This window comes from Ctenopharyngodon idella, chromosome 24, assembly GCF_019924925.1.
Source record: "Ctenopharyngodon idella isolate HZGC_01 chromosome 24, HZGC01, whole genome shotgun sequence".
Taxonomy (NCBI): domain Eukaryota; kingdom Metazoa; phylum Chordata; class Actinopteri; order Cypriniformes; family Xenocyprididae; genus Ctenopharyngodon; species Ctenopharyngodon idella.
The window spans coordinates 24380582-24403497 of NC_067243.1; the positions used below are offsets into that span (position 1 = coordinate 24380582).

General features: G+C 38.4%; 1 protein-coding gene across 1 annotated transcript in view; it reads right to left on the bottom strand.

Moving 5' to 3' along the window:
• kif21a (kinesin family member 21A) overlaps window positions 1-22916 on the bottom strand; it is a 71651-nt gene that overhangs the window by 46922 nt on the left and 1813 nt on the right. The window contains exon 2 of the mRNA XM_051884540.1: window positions 2614-2836. Within this exon, the coding sequence (XP_051740500.1) occupies window positions 2614-2836 (223 nt within the window). The remainder of the gene's footprint in view (window positions 1-2613; window positions 2837-22916) is intronic.

Below are 22916 nucleotides of genomic sequence, written 5' to 3' on the forward strand. Positions count from 1 at the left end.
ATTGGGATCGGGATGCTTTAGGATTGGTGCAGTCGTAAAGCTGTGCTTGAGGTTGGTAAATGCTTGTGTAGCGTGATCTGTCCATTTCAACTTTGACGGTTTACCTTTCAGTAGGGATGTTAGTGGTGCTGCTGTGATGCTGTAGTTGCGTATAAAGCGTCGGTAGAAATTGGCAAACCCCAGAAAGCGCTGAAGCTCCTTGACTGTAGTGGGTTGGGGCTATTCAGTGACTGCCGTGATCTTGGAGTTGTCCATTTCCACACCTTGATGACTGACGTTGTACCCAAGGAAAGAGGTTCGTTGGACATGGAACTCACATTTTTCTGCCTTGACATAGAGCTGATTCTCTAACAGTCTGGTGAGTACAGTTCTGACATGACCCTTTTGTTCCTCCTCAGATTTGGAATAAATCAAGATGTCGTCTATGTAAGCCACAACATATTTGTTCAAAATGTCCTTGAAGATCTCATTAATGAAGGACTGGAAGACCGCAGGTGCATTGGCTAGCCCATACGGCATGACCTGGTATTCATAGTGCCCCCTAGTGGTCAAAAATGCAGTCTTCCACTCGTCACCTTCCTTGATTCTAATGAGGTTATAAGCACTCCTAAGATCTAGCTTGGTGTATATTTTAGCTTCTCTGAGTTGTTCAAGTGCTGCAGGAACTAGTGGTAGAGGATAGCGAAACTTAACTGTGACATTGTTCAAACCTCGATAATCAATGCATGGACGAAGTCCTCCATCCTTCTTCTCGACGAAAAAGAAGCCTGCAGCTGCTGGGGAAGTGGATGGACGAATGAAACCGGAATTGAGAGCTTCCTCGATGTATTCTTCCATAGCTTGACTTTCTGGACGTGACAGAGGATATACTTCACTTTTCAGTGGTATGGCATTTGGTAGGAGATCTATGGCACAGTCCTATGGACGATGAGGTGGCAGCTGAGTGGCCTTGGTTTTGCTGAAGACTTCCTGAAGTTCTTGATAGCATGATGGTATGGCGACTGGCTTACATTCTGGACTCTCTATGCTGGTGGTAAAACAAGACTTGGTAATGGTGTTACTCAGGCAATTAGAAAAACAGAATTGTGACCAATGTATGATCTCACCATGTTGCCAAGAGATGACTGGGTCGTGAACAGATAGCCATGGATATCCAAGGATGATTTCATGGCACGGAGAATCAAGGACGTAGAAGGTGATGGTTTCTTGGTGAAATAGTCCTACTTGCATTTTCATGGGCAGAGTTAGTTGAGTGATGCCATCTCTAATGGGTTTGTTGTTAACGGTGTTTACCTTGAGTGGAGGTTCACAGTGTTGGACGGGAATGTTGAATGTTGTAATGAGGTCCTGATGAATTAGGTTTAATGCTGAGCCAGATTCAATCAGCGCTGTGAATTCAAAGGAGCCATTTTCAGCAGTAATCGTGACAGTAGTAGTGAGAGATTTGGCGTTGGTAACTGAAATATTGTCAACACTTACTTGGCTGTTGTCAGCGTAGTTTCTCCGGGCTTTGAGAGGACAGACTGCGTTGCGGTGGCCTGCATTAGCGCAGTAGAAACATAGATTCTGAATCAATCGTCTTGATCTCTCATCAGTAGATAATCTCGTGACCCCTAGCTGCATGGGCTCAGGACTGGCATGATCATTGGCGTGGCTTGAGTCGGAAATCTGTGTAGCTTGCGAGGTATGCATGGGTCTCATTGACTTGCTTTGAGGGCGATGAGTACACATGAGATTGTCAATCTTCATGGCTAATGTGACATACTCAGGAAAGGAGTGCTCTTCACCCTTACATGCAAGCTCTGCCTGTAACTCCATATTCAAACTGCGACGAAACAGGGCTTTGAGTGACACATCGTTCCAACCACTCTGAGCAGCAAGCGTTCTGAACTCAATAGCATATTCAGCGGCGGATCTGCGGCCTTGAGTTAGCTGCATTAAACGAGTGGAAACATCCTTGCCCCCTGCTGGGTATTCAAACACATCTCTAAGTTGTTTTATGAAGTACAGGTAGGATGTTTGAAACAAGCGATCAATTTCTCAAACTGCAGCAGCCCACTCGATCGCTTTGCCCGTTAGCAATGACATGAGGAATGCACACTTCTTCTCTTCAGAATCAAAGTCACTTCCCTGATGCATGAAAAAGATTTCTACTTGGCGTATGAAACCTTTACATTGCTCAGTAGAACCATTAAACTTGTCAGGTAATGCAAAGCAGCTATTGCAGCATACCACGCCCCATTGCTGGTCACTTCCAGCTCTCGGAGCAGCTTTTTGTGTGCTTCGGAGGCCGCACCAGAGGGCTGCCTGTGACAAAGCAAAGACTATCCTGTTGGATTGTGGATGCGATTGCGCTGATCCTCTTCTCTACCTTTTAGTCTGGGACATTCCTGCGCTAATAACACGGTGCTGTTGGATTGCGTTCCCCATAGCATCAGCTACCGACGCAATGTGAACAGTTATATACAGGAAACGTTTCAGTTACTAATGTACCTTGGTTCCTTATGATAGATGAGAACGTGTGACCCTAATCAGACTGTTTAAATGAGAATGCAAAAGGCTTTTTAAAATAAACAAGCATATTATATAAGATTTAGTGAAAGAAACACAAACCTGTCCATAGGCAAATATAGTGGCATTATAACCCTCAAAACATCCTTCGATGAGTTTCTCAGTGCAGTTGGCATAGATGGTGTCCTGCGTCGAGTTCATGTCAAACACATAGTCATATGTGAAGGCCTTGTCCTTTCCCAGAACCACCTGAGGTTCGCCAGGGGTCACAAATGTACAGATGTGACATCCTTCAATCTTTTCCTTTGCCAGCTGAGGACGAATCCTGTGACAGAGAGAGACATTAAATATACAAAAATAACATGCCCATTTACACGCTGAATAACAATGAGAACCTCCTGATGTGTTGACAAAGTGCAAATTAGTCAGCTAAAATAAGCCTATAACCACTGGGTGTCTCACTACACAGAATGTCTAGGAAATTTTACATTTCAAAAGGATGAAATATTTGTCAATTTGACCTAAACAATACTTCCTCACAATCAGCAAGATACAGAGAAACTAAGATCCGATACATACTTGCTTCTAGCTACACAAGGTCGATTTCACGTATATCACAATTTTCATTGATTTCAATGAACTGCAGTGCAGTTTCATGAATGGAACAATTCACTGTAATAGGAAAATACATAAATTTGCCATTACCAGAGTACAACTTGCATGCTAGGTGGCGCTGTGTAGTTATTGTTGTGAAATAGCCTGCACAATAACGCAAGACAGTTTGATTTTAAAAGAATAGATATATACATTATCACTGTTTTGTTCAACTTGACATTCCCAGAGTTCCGTGTGACACTTTACTTCAGAGATTGACCGTTAATCAGTTTTACCGATATGTTTTCCATATTTAAACATTTCTCCTTTAATGTAAGGATGTTTTATTGTTCACTAATCAGTCTGATCACTCAGAAAAGTAACATCAAACCTCTTTTTAACAAGCGGCATGATTTGAGATATCATTCATGTCTGTAGCACACTAAGTTAATACTTAGAATTATGGGTTTGTTTAAATAACCAACCAGTAGTAAAAATGATGCTTGGCTTCTAAGAACACCACTAAAAAGAGACACTGATGTCACTTTCTGTGTGTGCACCTGACAGCAGAGGCTGAGCTTTCACTCTGACTGTGAGAGACGCTTTTGTTCAGAGCACAATTCACTGACAGAGGCACAGAGAGAGTACTGTGTGTATTTGATACTGGATCTATCCTGTATTGCACACCAGAGAGTGAGACAGAAAGAGATAGATAGATATGTGGGTGACAGACACATGAGCAGAGGATGGGTTAGAGCCAGTCTCTGTAAGGTCTGAATTGTTTGTTTCAAACCAGAACAACATCACATAATTCTGTATTGCATAATTCTGCATCACAGTTCTATAATGGGTAACAAACTATAAAGAACCGACTGAATTGTGTGCCATCATTCATTAATCTTTACATCTGCTCTAAATAGCAATGTCTGATTTGGGGAACTAAAAAAACAACAACATTCTTTTCAGATGGATCTTTGCAGGTCTGAATGAATCATTCAGTAAATGGAAAAGAATGTACAGGTTAGCCCAGACACCCTCCTAAGGGATCGTTCACACAGAACGCACCTTTGCGTCTAAAAACGTGAGATGGGGAGCTCAGGAATGGTTTTTAAAAAAGCGCAGTGCAGAACATGAGGGTTTCAAGACGCACTTTTGAGACGTGATGCAATAACAAACAAATAAAACAGTTGCCATGCCAACTTGCTACTGTAAACAGAAGCTCGCAACGCTTGCCATGCCTCCAAGTTCTTATGATTGCTCCACTGTTTTGAACTGACATTGATGAGCGGCGCTGCGTGTAAAAGCTGAAATTCTCATAACTTGACACGCGGTCTTAAAAACATGGCGCTCATGCGAGACGCTGCAAAACGCGAGCGTAACGGTCATACACGTCCTTCTAGCGCGCGTTTACATAGAAAAACAATGGAAAAGAAGCGCATTGGAATAGAAAAACACGTTCTGTGTGAATGGCCCCTAAAAAAACTAATTTCAGCTGCTTGTACCCACAATCTTACGGGTGGGCAATATACCGGTAGACACGATTAACTTGTAGAGATTTTGGACTATCATCTTTACCGTGGTTACGCTCATGTGACGTTGCTGTGCCATCATGAAAGCTTATCATTTGCATGCATTTTTTAAGCACTGCAGTTTAAAAACAAGTGATTTTAAACTGTTGAATTAAAGCAGCAAAAGAGAAGAAGAGAGACATGCACATGAAGCCGCTGCTCATAGAGCACTGAGTAATGAACTGAGTAAGTTGAATAAACATACTTATGTGCCAAAATGCCGTCTTTGCAAGTATCCTCATAAACACTGTCATTCATGTCTTAAGTGAACATAAACAGCTCAGAAAGAAAACGCATGTGAATCAGTATATTGGTTCCATGCATTTGGTCTTAAAGTGACAGCAGCCGAATTGTCACTATTGCCTGTATTTTGGATTATGTGTCTGGATTTTCCCTCTAATAAAAGCTTTTGGATCTCGAAACTTTTGAGTCTCGGAGCAATACGTAACACTAATAAAGCTGCTGCCATTAATGTTAATCAAACAAAACAAGAAAGACAAAACAAAAAAAGAAAGCTCTCACTGGTCTTGACTGAATCACTTTTGTAACCTTAATGAGAATAAATGTAGATTTAATTTACACAGTGAAGACTATGCAGTGTTTTTATACATTTGATTACTTTATACAATTCATGTAGTATTTCTAATTTCTGGTACTTGAAGTTTTTCAGGTAGGTCTATTTCATTTGTATTTTTGTTCTATTGTAGTTTGTTTTCCTATATGTTTGTAATTAGTTTCATTGTTCTTATTATATCACTGTTTACTTGTCTTCAGTAAGCTTGAGTTTTTTTGTTTGTTTGAAATGGTGACAAGAATTAGAAAATGTCAATATTGATTTAAAAATCCTATTTACAACAAAAATAACTATATTGTGATATTGTTATCATAAAATAACATTACTGGTCATATCGCCCACCCCTACATATCCAAATGTCATTACCAAAAGTTCATGACCATAAATGGGGGTCACAAAATAGATCAACTAGTAAACTTGAGAGTTTTGCCTTTGCTTCACCACAACAATGCGGTACCACAACCGCATTATTGCCACTGCTGCACCTTTCTGTCTATAAATTTCAAACGTTGAAACTGCCTTCACTGAACAAGACACCAAGATACTTGAACTCCTCTATTTGGGGAAGCAACTCACTCTCTACATGATGTGGGAGAACCATTTTCCAGCAGTGAATCATGGCTTCAGATTTGGAAGTGATGACCAATATCACCAGACAAGATCAGCAAGTTCCCGTCCTGACTTCCTGACAGCCGCTTCCGTCATGGAGGCTTTGAACAGAGCTCACTTGGATTCCATGTGTCCTCAGGATGAAGGAAAAGCTTCTCTGGAGGTAGGAGTTAAAGATCTTACCGGCAGGATCCTCTGTCAAATGTTCCCAGTTCACCCACACAATTATTCAACTCACTACCAGATGACAATAAGTTGACAGCTCTGCTCTTCTCTTCAGCAAGTGTCCAAAACATATGGCCGCAGACCCGATGATTCAACAACAAAGTCAATCAGTGAACTTTGGTCTAAGTTAGTCTGGAACCAGGTACACCTATGAACCATTATGTTTGCCAATCCATGCTGAGCACAGAATTCCAACAACAGAACACCACCTGGGTGCATATCAGGCAGGTGTTCCTGCCAATCACTCCCTTCCAGGTCTCTCTGTTGTCATCAACATGGGCGTTAAAGTCGCCAAGAAGGATCCCCAGGTGGTTCCTCTTCCAGAGCCACAGCGTCTCCAAGAAGGCTGGATACTCTGAACTCCGGTTTGGTGCATGAGTACACAACACAGTCAGAATCTTCCACTCTGCAATATGAAGTCACATTGAGGTGAATTTCGTCCACCGGGTTAAACTTCAAAACCGTGGTGATGAGTCGGGGGCTTGTGAATGTTCCGAAACCTGTTGGGCACCTCTCACCCTGAGCAATTGTAGTGAAGGAGAGAGTCCAACCCCTATCCAGGGATTTGGTTCCAGAGCCCAATCTGTATGTGGAGGTGAGGCCAACTCTATCTAGTTGGTATCACACAACCTCTTGCACAAACTCTGGGTCCTTCCCCACCAGAGAGGTCACATTCAATTTACCACATTACATGTTTCCGCAACTATGGATGTCTGCATCGGCCCCCTATTTGCCTACCACCCATTGTACAATGCTCCAGTCCTCACAAGGGAAGGCCCCACATTATTATTATTATTATTATTTGTCTAAGCCTGAACAAGCCCATTGGGTCAGAGCCTGTAAACAATTTTAACATTTCATATAACTGGTGATGTAGTATATATTATGAACATAAATGCTCCAGATAACACTACAGACTAAACTAACAAGCATAATTCAGAAAATAAATAAAATAAATAAATTACATATTATAAATAATTGCATACTAAATATCCAATGCAACTCAATGTCCAATATTGGCTGATTCAGAATCTCATGTCGATCAATGTAAATAAATAAATAAATAAAAATTGAAATGAGCAAGCTCTAGATGAGGTTAAAGGTTAAAAGATACTTTGATTATTATCACAAATGAATTAGATTTAATACGGTCTTTTTCAGGGAGCAATTTAATAACATTTTCTAACTCTAACTCAAAATGTTTATCTTTCTAATATTAATATAAAAATATTTACATCCATTTACAGACAAATGTTTGAACTCATTACACTAAATAATACAACTGCATTAAACGAAATTTCTTTATTAGCATTAAATTACTGCTTTAACTACTGGCAAGACTGTAGAAAAGCTTATTACCTACAACAATTTAAATTGCTGTTTGGCTATTGGTTGACATTAAATCAATGACCTAGGTAACATCAGCCAAACAGTAAAGGCAACATGCAAGTAGAATGAAGTTTTACATTTTAAAGAGAGATAATTTCTTATGGAATAATATGTGAATATTTTACGTTCAGATGGTGTAATTATTGCATCTACCAAATTGGAAAGGAAAGGTATATAGTTACAGGACCTAAACAAAATATTTTCTCTCACACACACACACACACACACACACACACACACACACACACACTACACACACACTTACACACACACACACACACACACACACACTTACACACACACACACACACAAACCAACCAACCAACCAACCAACCAGTGTACATTCCAGCAATTCAAATGATCCTTTGCAAATTGTTTCCAATGCTACATTTTAATTAAAGAAAGGATCACATAAAATATATATATTTTTAATGATTGAACTTAATGATAGAAAATAGCAACATTTGCTTCAAAGTAGTGTTGTATGCTTTGAGACCGGTCTTGGTCTCGAGACCAGTCATAAGACCATTTTTTTTGAAGGTCTTGGTTTTGGTCTCGGCTGCATTTGGTCTCGGTCTTGTCTTGGTCTCAGACTAAAAGGACTCAGGATTTTATTTCAAGACCGGTCAAGACCACAACTGTGGGGATATCGCTAAATTGCCGTTGCATTATCTTTGTTAACATCATTAATTTAATTGGATGTAAAACCTCCTGCTTCAAATGCAATCAATAACTTATTTCTAATTTCATTTATTTTGTTACTGTTGGTCGGGTTAGAAATCAACAAGGGATTGTGTCAAAAATGTCACTAAAATTAATACAAATGCCCACAAAATTCAAGATATGATTGCAAAAAAGTACTTGTATAAGATCTTGATATTTATATTATAACATGATATAATTAAGCAATATCACAAGAAAGAGGGCTGTTTTCACAAATATGAGCACAATTGCAAACCTGATATTGATTTTTTACAAAGGTTCAATAAACAAAATTTTATTTTTTAAACATTAATCTCAACATTATTTATGCATTTGTAATTGTACCAATTCAGATGCAACTTCTGTTCCACCTCTGCAGTTTAAAGATGAATTTTGTTGTTAGTGATTTCAATTGATTGGTAACAGCTAGTGTCTTATTATTCTAATTGTAATTATTGATTAAAAATAAGACATTTCTCAGGCAGTAAATGTGGATCTTTCAGATGAATTTGAGGAGTGCTAGTCTGGTCTTGGTCTTGACTTGGTCTCGACTTGCCTTTGTCTTGGTCTTGTCTTGGTCTCAACACACACTGGTCTTGGTCTCGACTTGGTCTCAGTTTAGGTGGTCTTGACTACAACACTACTTCAAACTAAAGAGAAAATTCAGAGAAATCTAGAGAAAATTCACCACGTTCAATTATATCTGATAAATGAAAACAGACTAATATAATTACATTTTATAAAATACGATGCCAGTTAAAACACTCCATTATTAATTTCACAATTACTGAGAACATACTGAGTGTTCACATCTTCCTTCTGAAATTAGGTCTGATAACAAGTCTCTTCCTGTCATGTTCACGTCCCTGAGGCAGCTTCATACAGTCTGTATAAATCATTAAAGTGTAAACTTTCACTACCGCCGGTAGCAATTTATGAGACACTTGGATAATCTTTCCCTTCCAAAATTCCAAACTAAATCTTTAAAGATGAAATGAATCATAAATGGACAAAAACTAAAATTACAGCACCAAACTAGGACTGCATCAATTTATAAATTTTGGCCAATCTGATATATACATTTTTTTTTCTTTTCTGTTATGGCCAAAACCGATGGTGGATATTATCAAGACCAAGTCATTCCGTCTGTGTGGCTTTTTTGTTTTTGTTGTTTGTTTGATTGTTTTACAGAATCCAGATTTTCTGCAGGCATCAAACAATATCATCATCATCATCATCATCATGAAATTAGCCAAAAATGCTGATTGCAACGGCGTAGTGATCACTTCTTTCTGCAATTCATATTACACCAAATGAGACTGGTGTAACAAGAGCATGCAAACCACTGAACGAGGAAGACACAAAGATTTAGTGGACAGTCTTTTGTTATGCAGGAATCAGCAGCACAGCTCTCTCTGTCTGTCTGTCATGACTCTGAGTGAGAAAATGTGTGGTTTTCCCATGCTATAACAGAATGTAGGCCACTACTGGATCTACTGCTGTTTAACCTTAATTCCTCATTCACATGCACTCATGTCTGAGTTCACAGCACTCACTGAGTTTCAGCTCAAATGAATGATTATTATAGCAGCCACATTCAAGTTTCTGATTGTTAACACATTAAATGACTAAACATAGTCATCACAATCTTTATGGGAAGTTGCTATTTGCAAGCCTGGGGTTTGTTTTATAATATCACTGTTCTGCTCTGCATTACTTATTAAAATGTAAGAATCCTGTATATTTTTGTCATTTCATAAAACTGTGACTTTTATACACATATACACTGCTATACGTGAACCTCCCACACAAAATCTCCAGAGCTGCTCGTAAACATTTCAGCATTTTTATTTGGAATATGTATCTTATTAAAAACCAACAATCCTTTGCCAACTGTTTCCAATGTTACATTTTAATTCAACGTAAACAAAATCACAAGTGTTTTTTTTTTTTTCATGTTAGAAGTTAAAGTTGCAACATCTGCTTCAACCAAATCCTTCTGTGTCGTTGCTAGAAAAGTTTGTTTACCCTCATGTCGAAGGGCATCTCAGGAACTGCACTCCAGTGGTTCAAGTCTTAGATCCTTAGATCCTACCCTGAAGGATCTATCCTTCAGGGTAGATCCTTCAGGGTATCTTGGAGAGGTGAGGTGTCCAAGTCGCATCATCTTACTACTGGGGTACCTCAGGGCTCAGTGCTTGGACCACTCCTCTTCTCCATCTACATGTCATCACTATGATCTGTTATTCAGGAACATGGTTTTTCCTATCACTGTTATGCTGATGACACACAACTCTACCTCTCATTCCAACCAGATGATCTGACGATAGCTGGTCGCATCGCAGCCTGCCTGACAGCCATTTCTGCTTGGATGAAGGACCACCACCTTCAACTCAACCTTGCAAAAATAGAACTGCTTGTGGTCGGTGCCAACCCAACACTTCATCATAACCTTTCCATTCAACTTGGGTCGTCAGCCATAACTACTTCCAGGACAGCCAGGAACCTTGGAGTGGTGATGGATGATTGTTTAAGCTTCACAGATCATATCGCTACAACGGCCCGGTCCTGCAGATTTGCCTTGTACAACATTAGGAAGATTAGACCCTTCCTATCGGAGCATTCCACACAAATTCTTGTCCAAGCTCTTGTTCTATCCAGACTGGACTATTGTAATGCTCTCTTAGCAGGCCTTCTAGCATGCACTGTCAAGCCTCTACAACTGATCCAGAATGCTGCAGCAAGACTGGTCTTTAACGAACCGAAGAGAGCGCATGTCACACTTCTCTTCATCAGTTTGCATTGGCTGCCAACAGCTGCTCGCATCCAATTCAAGGCTCTAATGTTTGCCTACAGAACAACCACTGGCTCTGGACCACTATACCTAAACTCACTACTTCAGACTTATGCGCCCTCCAGAAGCTTGCGTTCTGCAAGTGAACGACGCCTTGTGATGCCATCCCAAAGGGTCACAAAATCGCTCTCACGGAGCTTCTTCTGGTCTGTTCCTGGCTGGTGGAATGACCTACCACGCTCTATCCGAGCAGCTGAGTCTTTAGCCAAAACTGCTAAAGACATATCTTTATTTTAATATTTTAATATCAATAGAGATTCACTGACATTAAAATTATTGCCTACTCCGATAAGCTTATAATTATTTTCATGTTATGGCTATTTTGTCTACATGAGCTAAAAATAAAACTAAAACTAAAATCAATCATTTTAAATGTTGCAATGGAATTTATGCATACTTTAAAGGTGTAGTAAGGTATTTCTGAGCATCACAACACTCTAGCCAATCAGCAGTGAGGGCCGTGTCCATGATGGGGGAGAAAGAGCCTAAACCCTCAAGGTCTTCCTCTGAGTCCGCACTTTTGTGACGTAATGCCGCTTTGACTGCCGGTAGAAGTCCTCTGTGTAGCTCGCAGACTTGCGGGCTCAGCTGAAGCGTTGCATCAAGGGCGCATAGCGGCCACAATGTGGGTGCTCGCGAGCACCCTTCTGAAAGCTAAAATGAAGAATGGGACACCATACGGTCTTGTGGACTTGATGGACACGTGCACACAGCGGCCACTGCAAGTCTACAAGACCGAAAGTGCACATGAAATGTGCCATTTGGGACAGGGTCAGTGAGCAAGAGGGAGATTTGAAGAAAGACTGTAGAAAGAGAGATGGCTGAGAGACATTACAAAAGAGAAAAGGTCAGAGGAATATCACTGGGAAAAGAAGGGTTATGATCAGGCAACCATTAATATTAAAAAAAGCTTTCCAGCGCTGGAGAGACCCAAGCAAGAAGGCCTGAAAACGGACACCGAGGATGTGTTGTTTCTGCTCCATATGTGAGTAACATTGGTTTTGCTGTTTCACAGAATCAAGATATGCTGTTGTTGTGATGTTAGCTATAGTAACAGGACAGTTTGAGTGTCACTGTTTGTCTGGAGCTGCTGTGCTGCTGCCGACTAGTCAAGTCAAGTCATATTTATATAGCGTTTTTTACAATGCAGATTGTGTCAAAGCAGCACAGCAGCTCTAGAAGAAAATGGTGTCATTGTCTAGCGTAAGTAAGTTCAGCATTGATTCATTCCGTTGTAAAAATCATTATTTATTAATTTAGTTCATTTATCTATACAGCAGTGTCAATGCAGGCAGATCAAAACATTGTTGAATATCAAGTGTCCCCAACTAAGCAAGCCAGAGGCGACAGCGGCAAGGAACCCAAACTCCATCAGGTCAGGTGACAAAAATGGAGAAAAAAACCTTGGGAGAAACCAGGCTCAGTCAGGGGGCCAGTTCTCCTCTGGCCAACAACGAACAAAATACGATCAAAATATTTAATCCAGATTCATCTGTTTGAAGATCGGATTCATCACGCCGGTATGGAAATGGTTTTGTTGAGAATCTGTGCCTGATTAACAACCAACTCTTGCTTGTAGATACTCTTGTGTATTGGATGATCATTTTTTGTTCTTCCTTGTCATTCATTCGTCATTTTTCCTTAATTTTTTGCAAAGCATTATTTTGCTTCACTTCAGCTATGATAAAGAGACATCTACTCTTGCATTGTGTGCTTGTGCATTTTGGGGGTGGAGCAATGAACTTAAGTGACTGTTAGATGACCGCAAATGGCAATCTAAAAAAAAAAAAAAAAAAAAAAGTGATAAAAGATCCAATATCAACTGATATATGAAATGACATTACAAAATATATTGTACATTCCTAAATATTAAATATTCCTAAATATTAGTAGGTTAATATTTATTCATTATACAATAGGGACAGGAGAATGTGCATAGTATGACCCAGGGGTCGTATCTGTGCCGACAGACTGTGGGAGAAACTGAGCCTCTATGCGACACAGCCATTGATGCAGTGCAGTGAGGCGGCACAGCTTTTCACAGCGCGAGTATGTGAGTGCGCATTCACAATCACACACGGCATGTGTGAGAGCCAAGAGACCAAAGCGGCCAAAGCGGTCCACTCCAGGGAGAATCCACCCTAAATACAGCCTGAGATATAATGGGAGTAAACACATATCAGATGAACCCAGATGCATTGTGGGACACAGCAGAACAGTCCGTCTGAAATAATCGGCCTGTTCTTTTCTGTCTTGGCAGTTTATCAAATGTTTCTAGTGAAATCACAGTCTCAGAGACATTTGGAAAGACATGAAAAGGCAGAGGGCAACAGGTACGACGAGTAAAACTGACGTCTTGAAGTGAGAGAGCATTCTTTGTTCTTTAACTAGAGAATGAATCCAAATGGGTTTGACTTATTGCCATTTTGTCTTGCAGTACAGCAGAAGTGTCTAGAGCCGTCAGAAAGATGCTTTCACTGGGTTTCAGGAGCCTGTAAATGGCAGACAAAATAGAAAGATGCCACACACATCTCTCTTTACCTGCAGACAATGTTACGGCACATTTCACCTGATGACAACAGCTAGAGCAACTGCATTACACATCACAGGTGAAAACACGTCTGTGCACTTAAAAATCATTTATTTTGACAAAAGAAGACCACTGAGTTGAAAAAAAACATGTACTAAAATGTACAAATTCAATAAAGACTGTAATTGTGTAATGACTAATATAACAAGTTAGAAGTTGAGTTAAGACACTCGAACAAACGATAGATAGATAGATAGATAGATAGATAGATAGATAAATAATTATTTGATCCCCTGCTGATTTTGTTAGTTTGCCCACTTATAAATAAATGAGGGGTCTCTAATTTTTATGGTTGGTTTATTTTAATGGATAGAGACAGAATATCAAACAAAAAAAATCCAGAAATTTGATCCCCAAGCAAAACATGACTTAGTACTTGGTGGAGAAACCTTTGTTGGCAAGCACAGAGGTAAGACGTTTCTTGTAGTTGGTCACCACGTTTGCACGCATCTCAGGAGGGATTTTGGTCCACTCCTCTTTACAGATCCTCTCTAAATCCTTAAGGTTTCTTGGCTGTCGCTTGGCAACTCAAAGTTTCAGCTCCCTCCACAGATTTTCTATAGGATTAAGGTCTGGAGACTGGCTAGGCCACTCCATGACCTTAATGCGCTTCTTCTTGAGCCACTCCTTTGTTGCCTTGGTGGAATGTTTTGGGTCATTGTCATGCTGGAAGACCCATCTACAACCCATCTTCAGTGTTCTGGCTGAAGGGAGGAGGTTCTTGTCCAAGATTTTACGGTACATGGCCCCGTTCATCGGCCCCTCAATGCGGTGAAGTCGTCCTGTACCCTTAGCAGAGAAACAGCCCCAAAGCATAATGTTTCCACCTCCATGCTTGACTGTAGGGATGGTGTTCTTGGGGTCATAGTCAGCATTTCTCTCCCTCCAAACACGGTGAGTTGAGTTGATGCCAAAGAGCTCAATTTTGGTCTCATCTGACCACAGCACTTTCTCCCAAGCCTTCTCTGAATCATTTAGATGTTCATTGGAAAACTTCAGGCGGGCCTGTACATGTGCCTTTTTGAGCAGGGGGACCTTGCGGGAACTGCAGGACTTCAATCCATTTCAATCCATGTAAGTGGGCACACTTACAAAATCAGCAGGGGATCAAATAATTATTTTCCCCACTGTATGTATGTAGGTATGTAGGTCAGGTATCTCACAAAAGTGAGTACACCCCTCACATTTCAGCAACCATTTTAGTATATCTTCTTAAGGGACAATACTATGGAAATGAAACTTGGATATATTTTAGAGTAGTCAATGTACTGCTTGTATAGCAGTATAGATTTACTGTCCTCTGAAAATAACTTAACATACAGCCATTATTGTCAAAATAGCTGGCAACAAAAGTGAGTACACCCTAAGTGATAACAGCTGTATGTCGTTTAACCATGCAAAGCCACATGTCCTATTCATCATGTTCATGTTTTTGTCTGCTTGACCTGACCATACAAATGTGTGTATCTTGTATTAGAGCAGTTAAAATTTGGTGCTTTGAGTACAATTCTCTCATACTGATCACTGGATGTTCAACATGGCACCTCATGGCAAAGAATTCTCTGAGGATTTGAAAATTAGAATTGTTGCTCTCCACAACGATGGCCAGGGCTATAAGAAGATCGGTAACACCATGATCCCAGACGGGTTCCACTCGGAACAGGCCAAAGAAGTTGAATCAAAGAAGTTGAGACCTTGTGCTGTGCGTCAGCTGCAGAAGCTGGCTTTAAAAAACAGATGCATGAGTGCTGCCAGCATTGCTTTAGAGGTTGCAGAAGCGGAAGGTCAGCTTGTCAGTGCTCAGACCGTACGCCGCACAGTGCAACAAGTCGGTTTTCATGGCTGTCGTCCCAGAAGGAAGCCTCTTCTGAAGCTGGCTCACAAGAAAGCCCACATAGAGTTTGCTGAAGACAACCTGTCCAAGGACATGAACTACTGGAACCATGTCCTGTGGTCTGATGAGACTAAGATAAACTTGTTTGGCTCAAATGGTGTCCAGCATGTGTGGTGACGCCCTGGTGAGGAGTACCAAGAAAACTGTGTCTTGGCTACAGTCAAGCATGGTGGTGGTAGCATCATGGTCTGGGGGCAGCATGATTGCTGCTGGTACTGGGAAGCTCTGCTTCATTGAGGGAAATATGGATTCCAACATGTACTGTGACATTCTGAAGCAGAACATGATGCCCTCCCTTCAGAAACTGGGCCGAATGGCATAATAATGACCCCAAACACACCGCCAAGATGATAACTGCCTTGCTGAGGAAGCTGAAGATGAAGGTGATGGAGTGGAAAAATATGTCTCCAGACCTGAACCCTATTGAGCACCTGAAGCACCATGTGTCTAACATCCAGCAGCTCTGTGATGTCATTATGGAGGAGTGGAAGAGGATCCCAGCAACAACCTGTGCAGCTCTGGTGAATTCCATGCCCAGGAGGATTAAGGCAGTGCTAGATAACAATGGTGCTCACACAAAATATTGACACTTTGGACAGTTTTCACTTAGGGTGTACTCACTTTTGTTGCCAGTTATTTAGACAATAATGGCTGTATGTTGAGTTATTTTTAGAGGACAGTAAATCTGTACTGCTATACAAGCTGCGCTTTGTCTACTCTAAAGTATAACTAATTTTCATTTCTATAGAATTGTCCCTTGACAACATATAATAAAATGGTTGCTGAAATGTGAGGGGTGTACTCACTTTTGTTAGATACTGTAGGTAGGTAGATCTGTTCTTTTGAACTTTCTATTCAAAGAATCCGGAAAAAAGATATCAGTTTCCATAAAATATTAACTGTTTTCAACATTGATAATTAGAAATGTTTCTTAAGCACGAAACCAGCATATTAGAATGATTTCTGAAGGATCATGTGACACTGAAGACTTTGATCACAGGAATAAATTACATCTTGAAATATATCTATCTATCTATCTATATATATATATATATATATATATATATATATATATATATATATATATATATATAAAAAATATAAAAAAAATAGTTCTTATTTCATAATATTACTGTTTTTACTGTATTTTTGGTCAAACGAATGCGGCCTTGATGAGCAGACTTCTTTAAATACATTAAAAATATCTTAATTATGCAAAAGATCTTGGTATTGGCTATAACAGCAAGAACAACATTAAAATGTCTAAAAACATGCATATGTATTATATATATATATATATATATATATATAAATACATATGCATTATTTTAATTTTTTTTTTTCATTGTTAAGTTAGTTTATTAATTTAAAACTAAATAATAGTTTAAAAAAAAAAATCAACAGGTCACTGAGAAACAAATGCAGGAACACAGTGTGTTAATGTTTTTAAAACATTTAAAAATATATATTTTTAATCATTAATTTTACTAATATTTACAGCCCTAATATATAGCATATTAAACTCCAGCTTCCCATTTTTATTTTACAATGTTTTTTAATGCACATACTACACTCAATGTTGTATCTAAATTAAACTAAAGTAAAATATAAAAATGTATACAGGCTAAGAGAGCAAGTCATTATCATACTCCACTCTGCGGCCATGATGAGGAGAGAATGAAGCACATTTAGAAACAATATACGATGACATCTAGCTTTATGTGCTCTAGATATATACATAGACTGGACTTCATTTGCCTGAGCGTTTATTCATCACTCAAGTTAAGGCGTTTGAGATTGAGGGACACTGAAATAATGAAGTAAAACTTGTGATACAAAACAAACAGAACAAAAAGGCCCAGAATGCAAAAACTTAAGCATGCAGGAAGTGCTGTGTGCTGGGCGTGGTGAATGTGGTAGAATCACCACACGTCTGTGCTGCATAATATTGCTGCTTTCTAGACAAACTACAATTACAGAGCACAGATTCTGTTCCTGCCGCAGACCGGGAGCATGTCCACATGCGGCTGCTGTGCATAGTTTCTGAGGTCTGAAGGATGTGACCGTCATAGGGGTCACGACAGACAAACCAGAGAGCTTGACACATCAGCTTCAGCTCAAATGCTTAACATCTAGAAAAAGATTAATTTTTAGAGGGAAATATTAGAGTAGTCCACTCATACAGCAAGGCTTTCATATGGTCATACCATGGTACGTCAGTTGAAAATTTGATGATTAATCACTTTAATTGAATAATACAATACAATATTATTATTATTATTATCTATATACCATTCAATTATATAATTATATTATCTATATAGTGATATAAACAAATGAAAGTACGAAATGTTGAAATAAAATATGTTTTTAAGTGCTAAAATATCAAATACTTGTTTTACATATTTTAAAAATAAGTGACAAAAACACACAACAAAATTACTAAAACAGAAAATATAAAAATAAAATCGAATTCTAATAAAAACAACAACAACAACAAAAAACTATAATTGTACATCAATTATTCCAAAATATCACTGCCTTGCAGAATAAAAGAAAAGAAAAAAAATCTTACTGGCCCAATACTTCTTTATTTAATTTCTAAATGTTTTTTTTTTTATAATTTTAAAAGTTATTCTTTCTTTTGTTCTTTTGTTTGGAATTTGTTCCTTATTTTGTTACTGACTATTTAATTGAAAGTGATATTTAATATTCAATGGCTATACATGCCATTTGTTTGATCATCAATATAAGAATTTTGGCAGAATAACATTTATTATGGCCGATAACCAATATGATGATCGATATTATAAATTTATATTGTTTTGTCTGTCGTTCACAGGATTGACAATGAATCTTGGATGTTTCAATGAAATCAATACATGTTAATACAACCTGACATTATCTGCCTCTATATCAGCCAATTCAGACCGATATGATAAAAATGATCTCTGCTTCACTGCTATTTTTCTCGACTACTGAAATTTTGGAATCATGACAGTGTATTGATAATCATAACAAGGTATTTTACACCTTGGTATCTCAATATACTTTTTATTATTGGAAAGATGTTTATCAAGAGTTTCAAATAAATATATCCTGACACTGTAAATATTGATATAATATTTATTGGGGATGCACCGATGTAAAAATTTTGGCCAATACGATAACCAATAATTCTTTATATTTGAAACCCGATAACCAATATATTGGCCGATAAATCTACATCTAATAATAATAATAAATCTACATCTTCTTTCATTATAATTTTATGTAGCCTATATGACAGACTTGCATTGCACTGCATATGTTGCACTTAACAGTATTTTCCTTATCAAAGTGATTCAAATCAAGCAATTCAAATCCATCATGGCGAACAGTGCACATCTGAAATGTCTCAGATGGAGGAAATAATTCATCATTTATCAGCTTTAATATATCAGCCTAATTTTCTTATTGGGCCAATAACCATAACATTAAAAATGAACATATATTGGCTGATACTGATATGGTGGCCGATATACTGTGCATCCCTAATATTTATTATTAACGTATTTCAATGTCATAACATGCATCAGTGGACTAACTAGATTAACATGATGAAGGACATCAGTCTGTATCTGTGACGAACAGGTCCTCGACTCGCAGTGATTTCATTACACAATAACAGTGTGTTCATCAGACCAGAGATGCTGACTCACTCGACAAAACTGCACTGTCATACACGGCCGTCTCTCCAACTCATGCCATGATCTACTGTACCGTTATCAGTCATGCAAACGCATGTATGTGTAGCATTTTATTCAGAATTACTGTATATAAATGGGCAGTATATCCACACAATGAGCTTGTTTATGTAAATCTGTCAAGCATCTTCACTACAGCTAAAGGCAAACACATCCAGATACTTTAAAAATACAGAGAAGGTGCAAAAAGCACAGGTAGATTTATTTTCAAACTTGTATGCATTTAAAGGTTTAAAAAAAAAACTGTATAAAAATAAATGAAAGTCAAGATTTTTGGTGCAGACAAAAGGAACAGGCAGAATTTAAAGGGATAGTTCACCCAAAAATGAAAATTTGATGTTTATCTGCTTACCCCCAGGGCATCCAAGATGTAGGTGACTTTGTTTCTTCAGTAGAACACAAATGATGATTTTTAACTCCAACCGTTGCGGTCTGTCAGTCGTATAATGCACTCATTGAAGTATAGGTGCGAGACATCACTTTCGTCATCAGAGCGCCTTCAGACCTCACCAACCGGATGCGCGAGGCAGTTGGACATAGTGGTGTATTAGAGGTAAAAAATTATATAAACACTGTTCGGTTTCTCGCACAAACCAATCGTTTCGTGTCTTAGGACATCAATGTGTCGTCACAAGCCGCAGGGTTTAATTTGGATTTGTTTGTGCATGTTTTTTTATTCTTGTTACTGTTTCAATGCATTATACGACTGACAGACTGCAACGGTTGGAGTTAAAAATCATCATTTGTGTTCTACTAAAGAAACAAAGTCACCTACATCTTGGATGCCCTGGGGGTAAGCAGATAAACATCAAATTTTAATTTTTGGGTGAACTACCCCTTTAACTATAGAACAAGGATCACTGATACAAAGATGTCACTTAATCTTCTTACTTTTTTTTTATTTACTGTTTACATATAATCAAAAGCTGTAAGTAGGGATGCACTGAAATGAAAATTCTAGTCCAAAAACAAAATAAAAAATTCAGGATACACTTGGCCGAAAACCGAAACCGAAAATAAATAATCAATTAATTAATCAATCAAACTTATTTAAAAATCAACAACCAATTATCTAAAACTTAGTTTTACAAACATTTAAATTACATATATGGCAGTTTATAAATCAACTTTTTAATAACAGAATTGTTTCTACTCCAGTTTACTCCAAACTTGTTTTCATGACATAATTATTCAAACATACATTAAATGAAGACATCACTAACATAAGTAAAATTATAATGAATATGTAATACAGTGCATATATTTAGCAAAATGCTCTTCTCTAGAGTTATATTTTCTTAGCTAACTAAATGTAACATTAAGTGACATTGTATAGCCTATACACTGTTTTACTGAAGTCTTTCCCCAGTTGAAACACTGACTGTGTGATTACATGAGGCAGGATTCATTTCAGTAAATTTACCTTTCAATATACCTTCTGGTGTTCATCCAAGTTTATTTTGTGCTGTAACTAGTAGTAAAGAGAAGATGAGATGATCGGTTCATGTGCGCTACAGTGATCTCCAAAACCACATTTGTTGTTTGAATTTCATAATAAAAACTTTGCTTATATTAAAAGTAAACAAACCAGAAGCACTAATTAAACGTCTCGCTGATTTTGGCGCTCCAAAACCATTTTACCCGAAACCAAAAATAGGTGTTTCGGCCGAAATTGACACCAATTTACCACACAATTTCCGACCAGCCTGGTCGATGTATGGTCTCTGGTCTCTGACTAGTATTGACTTTCATTTCCTGTAACAGACAGGCTGCAACAGATTTGACTTTGTGACCAGTAAACAACAAAATGCATCTCTGTAGACGGCTAAAACACTGATGAACATGCCGATCAAGAAGATCTAAAGAACAGATTCATCAATAAACCTCTTCTTCCATTGATCATCTGTCTGTTAACAGACTACTTTTAGCACAGAATGCCACTCAAACAAATGACACACACACAACTGAAATCCTTATCACTAAAACGTTTTTGGTAAGTGTCTGAGGCTGATGCTGACACACACGCACCTGCCGTCATGTGTGCATCCTCAGTTGTGCTGGACGCCGCATATATCATGTGCACTACTCGGGACTTTCATTTATAAAGAAAACACAATGAGCTTAATTACAATTACAGAGTGAATCTTGTGAATATTTTCTTATTGTCATATAAATTTAATGACAATTACACACATTTCCCTCTCCTTGCTGTAAAGATTCAGTCACATTTATCATTGTTTGACATTTTGCAAGCAAAATCCAGACATTTCAATAGGCATGAGGGCGAAAAAGTTTCCCACGCAAATTCTTGGTTTTAAAGTTTTTTTTTTTTGTGTGAGAAGTGCTATATGTATTGGCTCCTTTCTTCCGGTTTGTATTTCCACAGCATGAAGGTAAGATTTTACGAATTTATGAATGAACCGTTCATTTTTAAATCTTCCTGGTCTACTGATATTTGTTATGACTATTTCAAATAAACTACTTAATTTTCAAATAAATAAAATTATTCATTTGTAACTATTTTATAAATAAAACTATGCACTTTTTTGGCGATTAAATCGCTGAAGGATGGCAAGTTGCTGTACAGTTGGTTAATAGTAGGGACTTTAAGCAACAGCTGTTGATGGAACGGCAACAGTGACCGGAAGTAAACTGTCAACTGCCATAGCTAAAGAAAGCAAAAATCGCTAAGCAACAACAAAGCGGACGGCATAACGGATCATTTAATCATTTGACATAGTAAAAAAGAAATTACATTTAAATAAAAGCAAGAGAATGGTTGCTTTTGGCATTAAATGACATACAGATACAATTAAAATACCACATAACCATAAAACATAACATTTACTTATCTAATCTGTCACGTATTATCGACTACGGCAAATCGGCTATTCTCCCGTAGTAGACGGTTACAGTAGAACGTCAAGAAGTAGCAGTTAAATTCACGCATGCGCAACAGAACACCAGAATGCCGTTGCCGTTGTATCAGCAGCTGCTGCTTAAAGTCCCTAGTACCTACTCAACTGCAGCATCAGGCAGCAGGTCACATGGGCAACACAGTCTTCACTCCATTGGTAGTCATCACTTCGCAATGCTGTGCGTTTGCATTCAATGAACTTTGCATTGCCAATGTTCTCGGTCACTCAGGTTACCAATTCTTGTTGAAAATGAATGACTTAGGCCAAAAACAGGTTGCATCCGAAATTACATACTCTCGGTACAAAATGTAATCTGGACGTTCTACATTCATCATGTTGTCATAGTCATGTGACCTACCAGCGTATCCTGTCCCGAGGCCTCATGAGATAGTAAAGTGTCCATCAGATCTCACCGGAAGCAGTAAGTTATCCGGGAACTTTTCGCCTACTGTTTTATAAATACTGTGACTTACTGGGACACTACTCTTTTCACATTCTATTTTTCGCTTACTATACAGTAGGGAAGTATGCAGTCTCAAAAAAAAAAAAAAAAAAGCTTTGAAAAAAGCTAGAAGCATCTGTACTCACACGAAGAGTATGTTTTTAGCCTTATGGTCACTGCAAATCACTGTTAGTCAAAACTGTCCTATCCAGGGATAATAACATATGACTTTGCCATTGCTTCTTTTATCCACCTTTTTCTTAAAGAGCCTGCGTTTTACATTACGGGAAACACTTCCG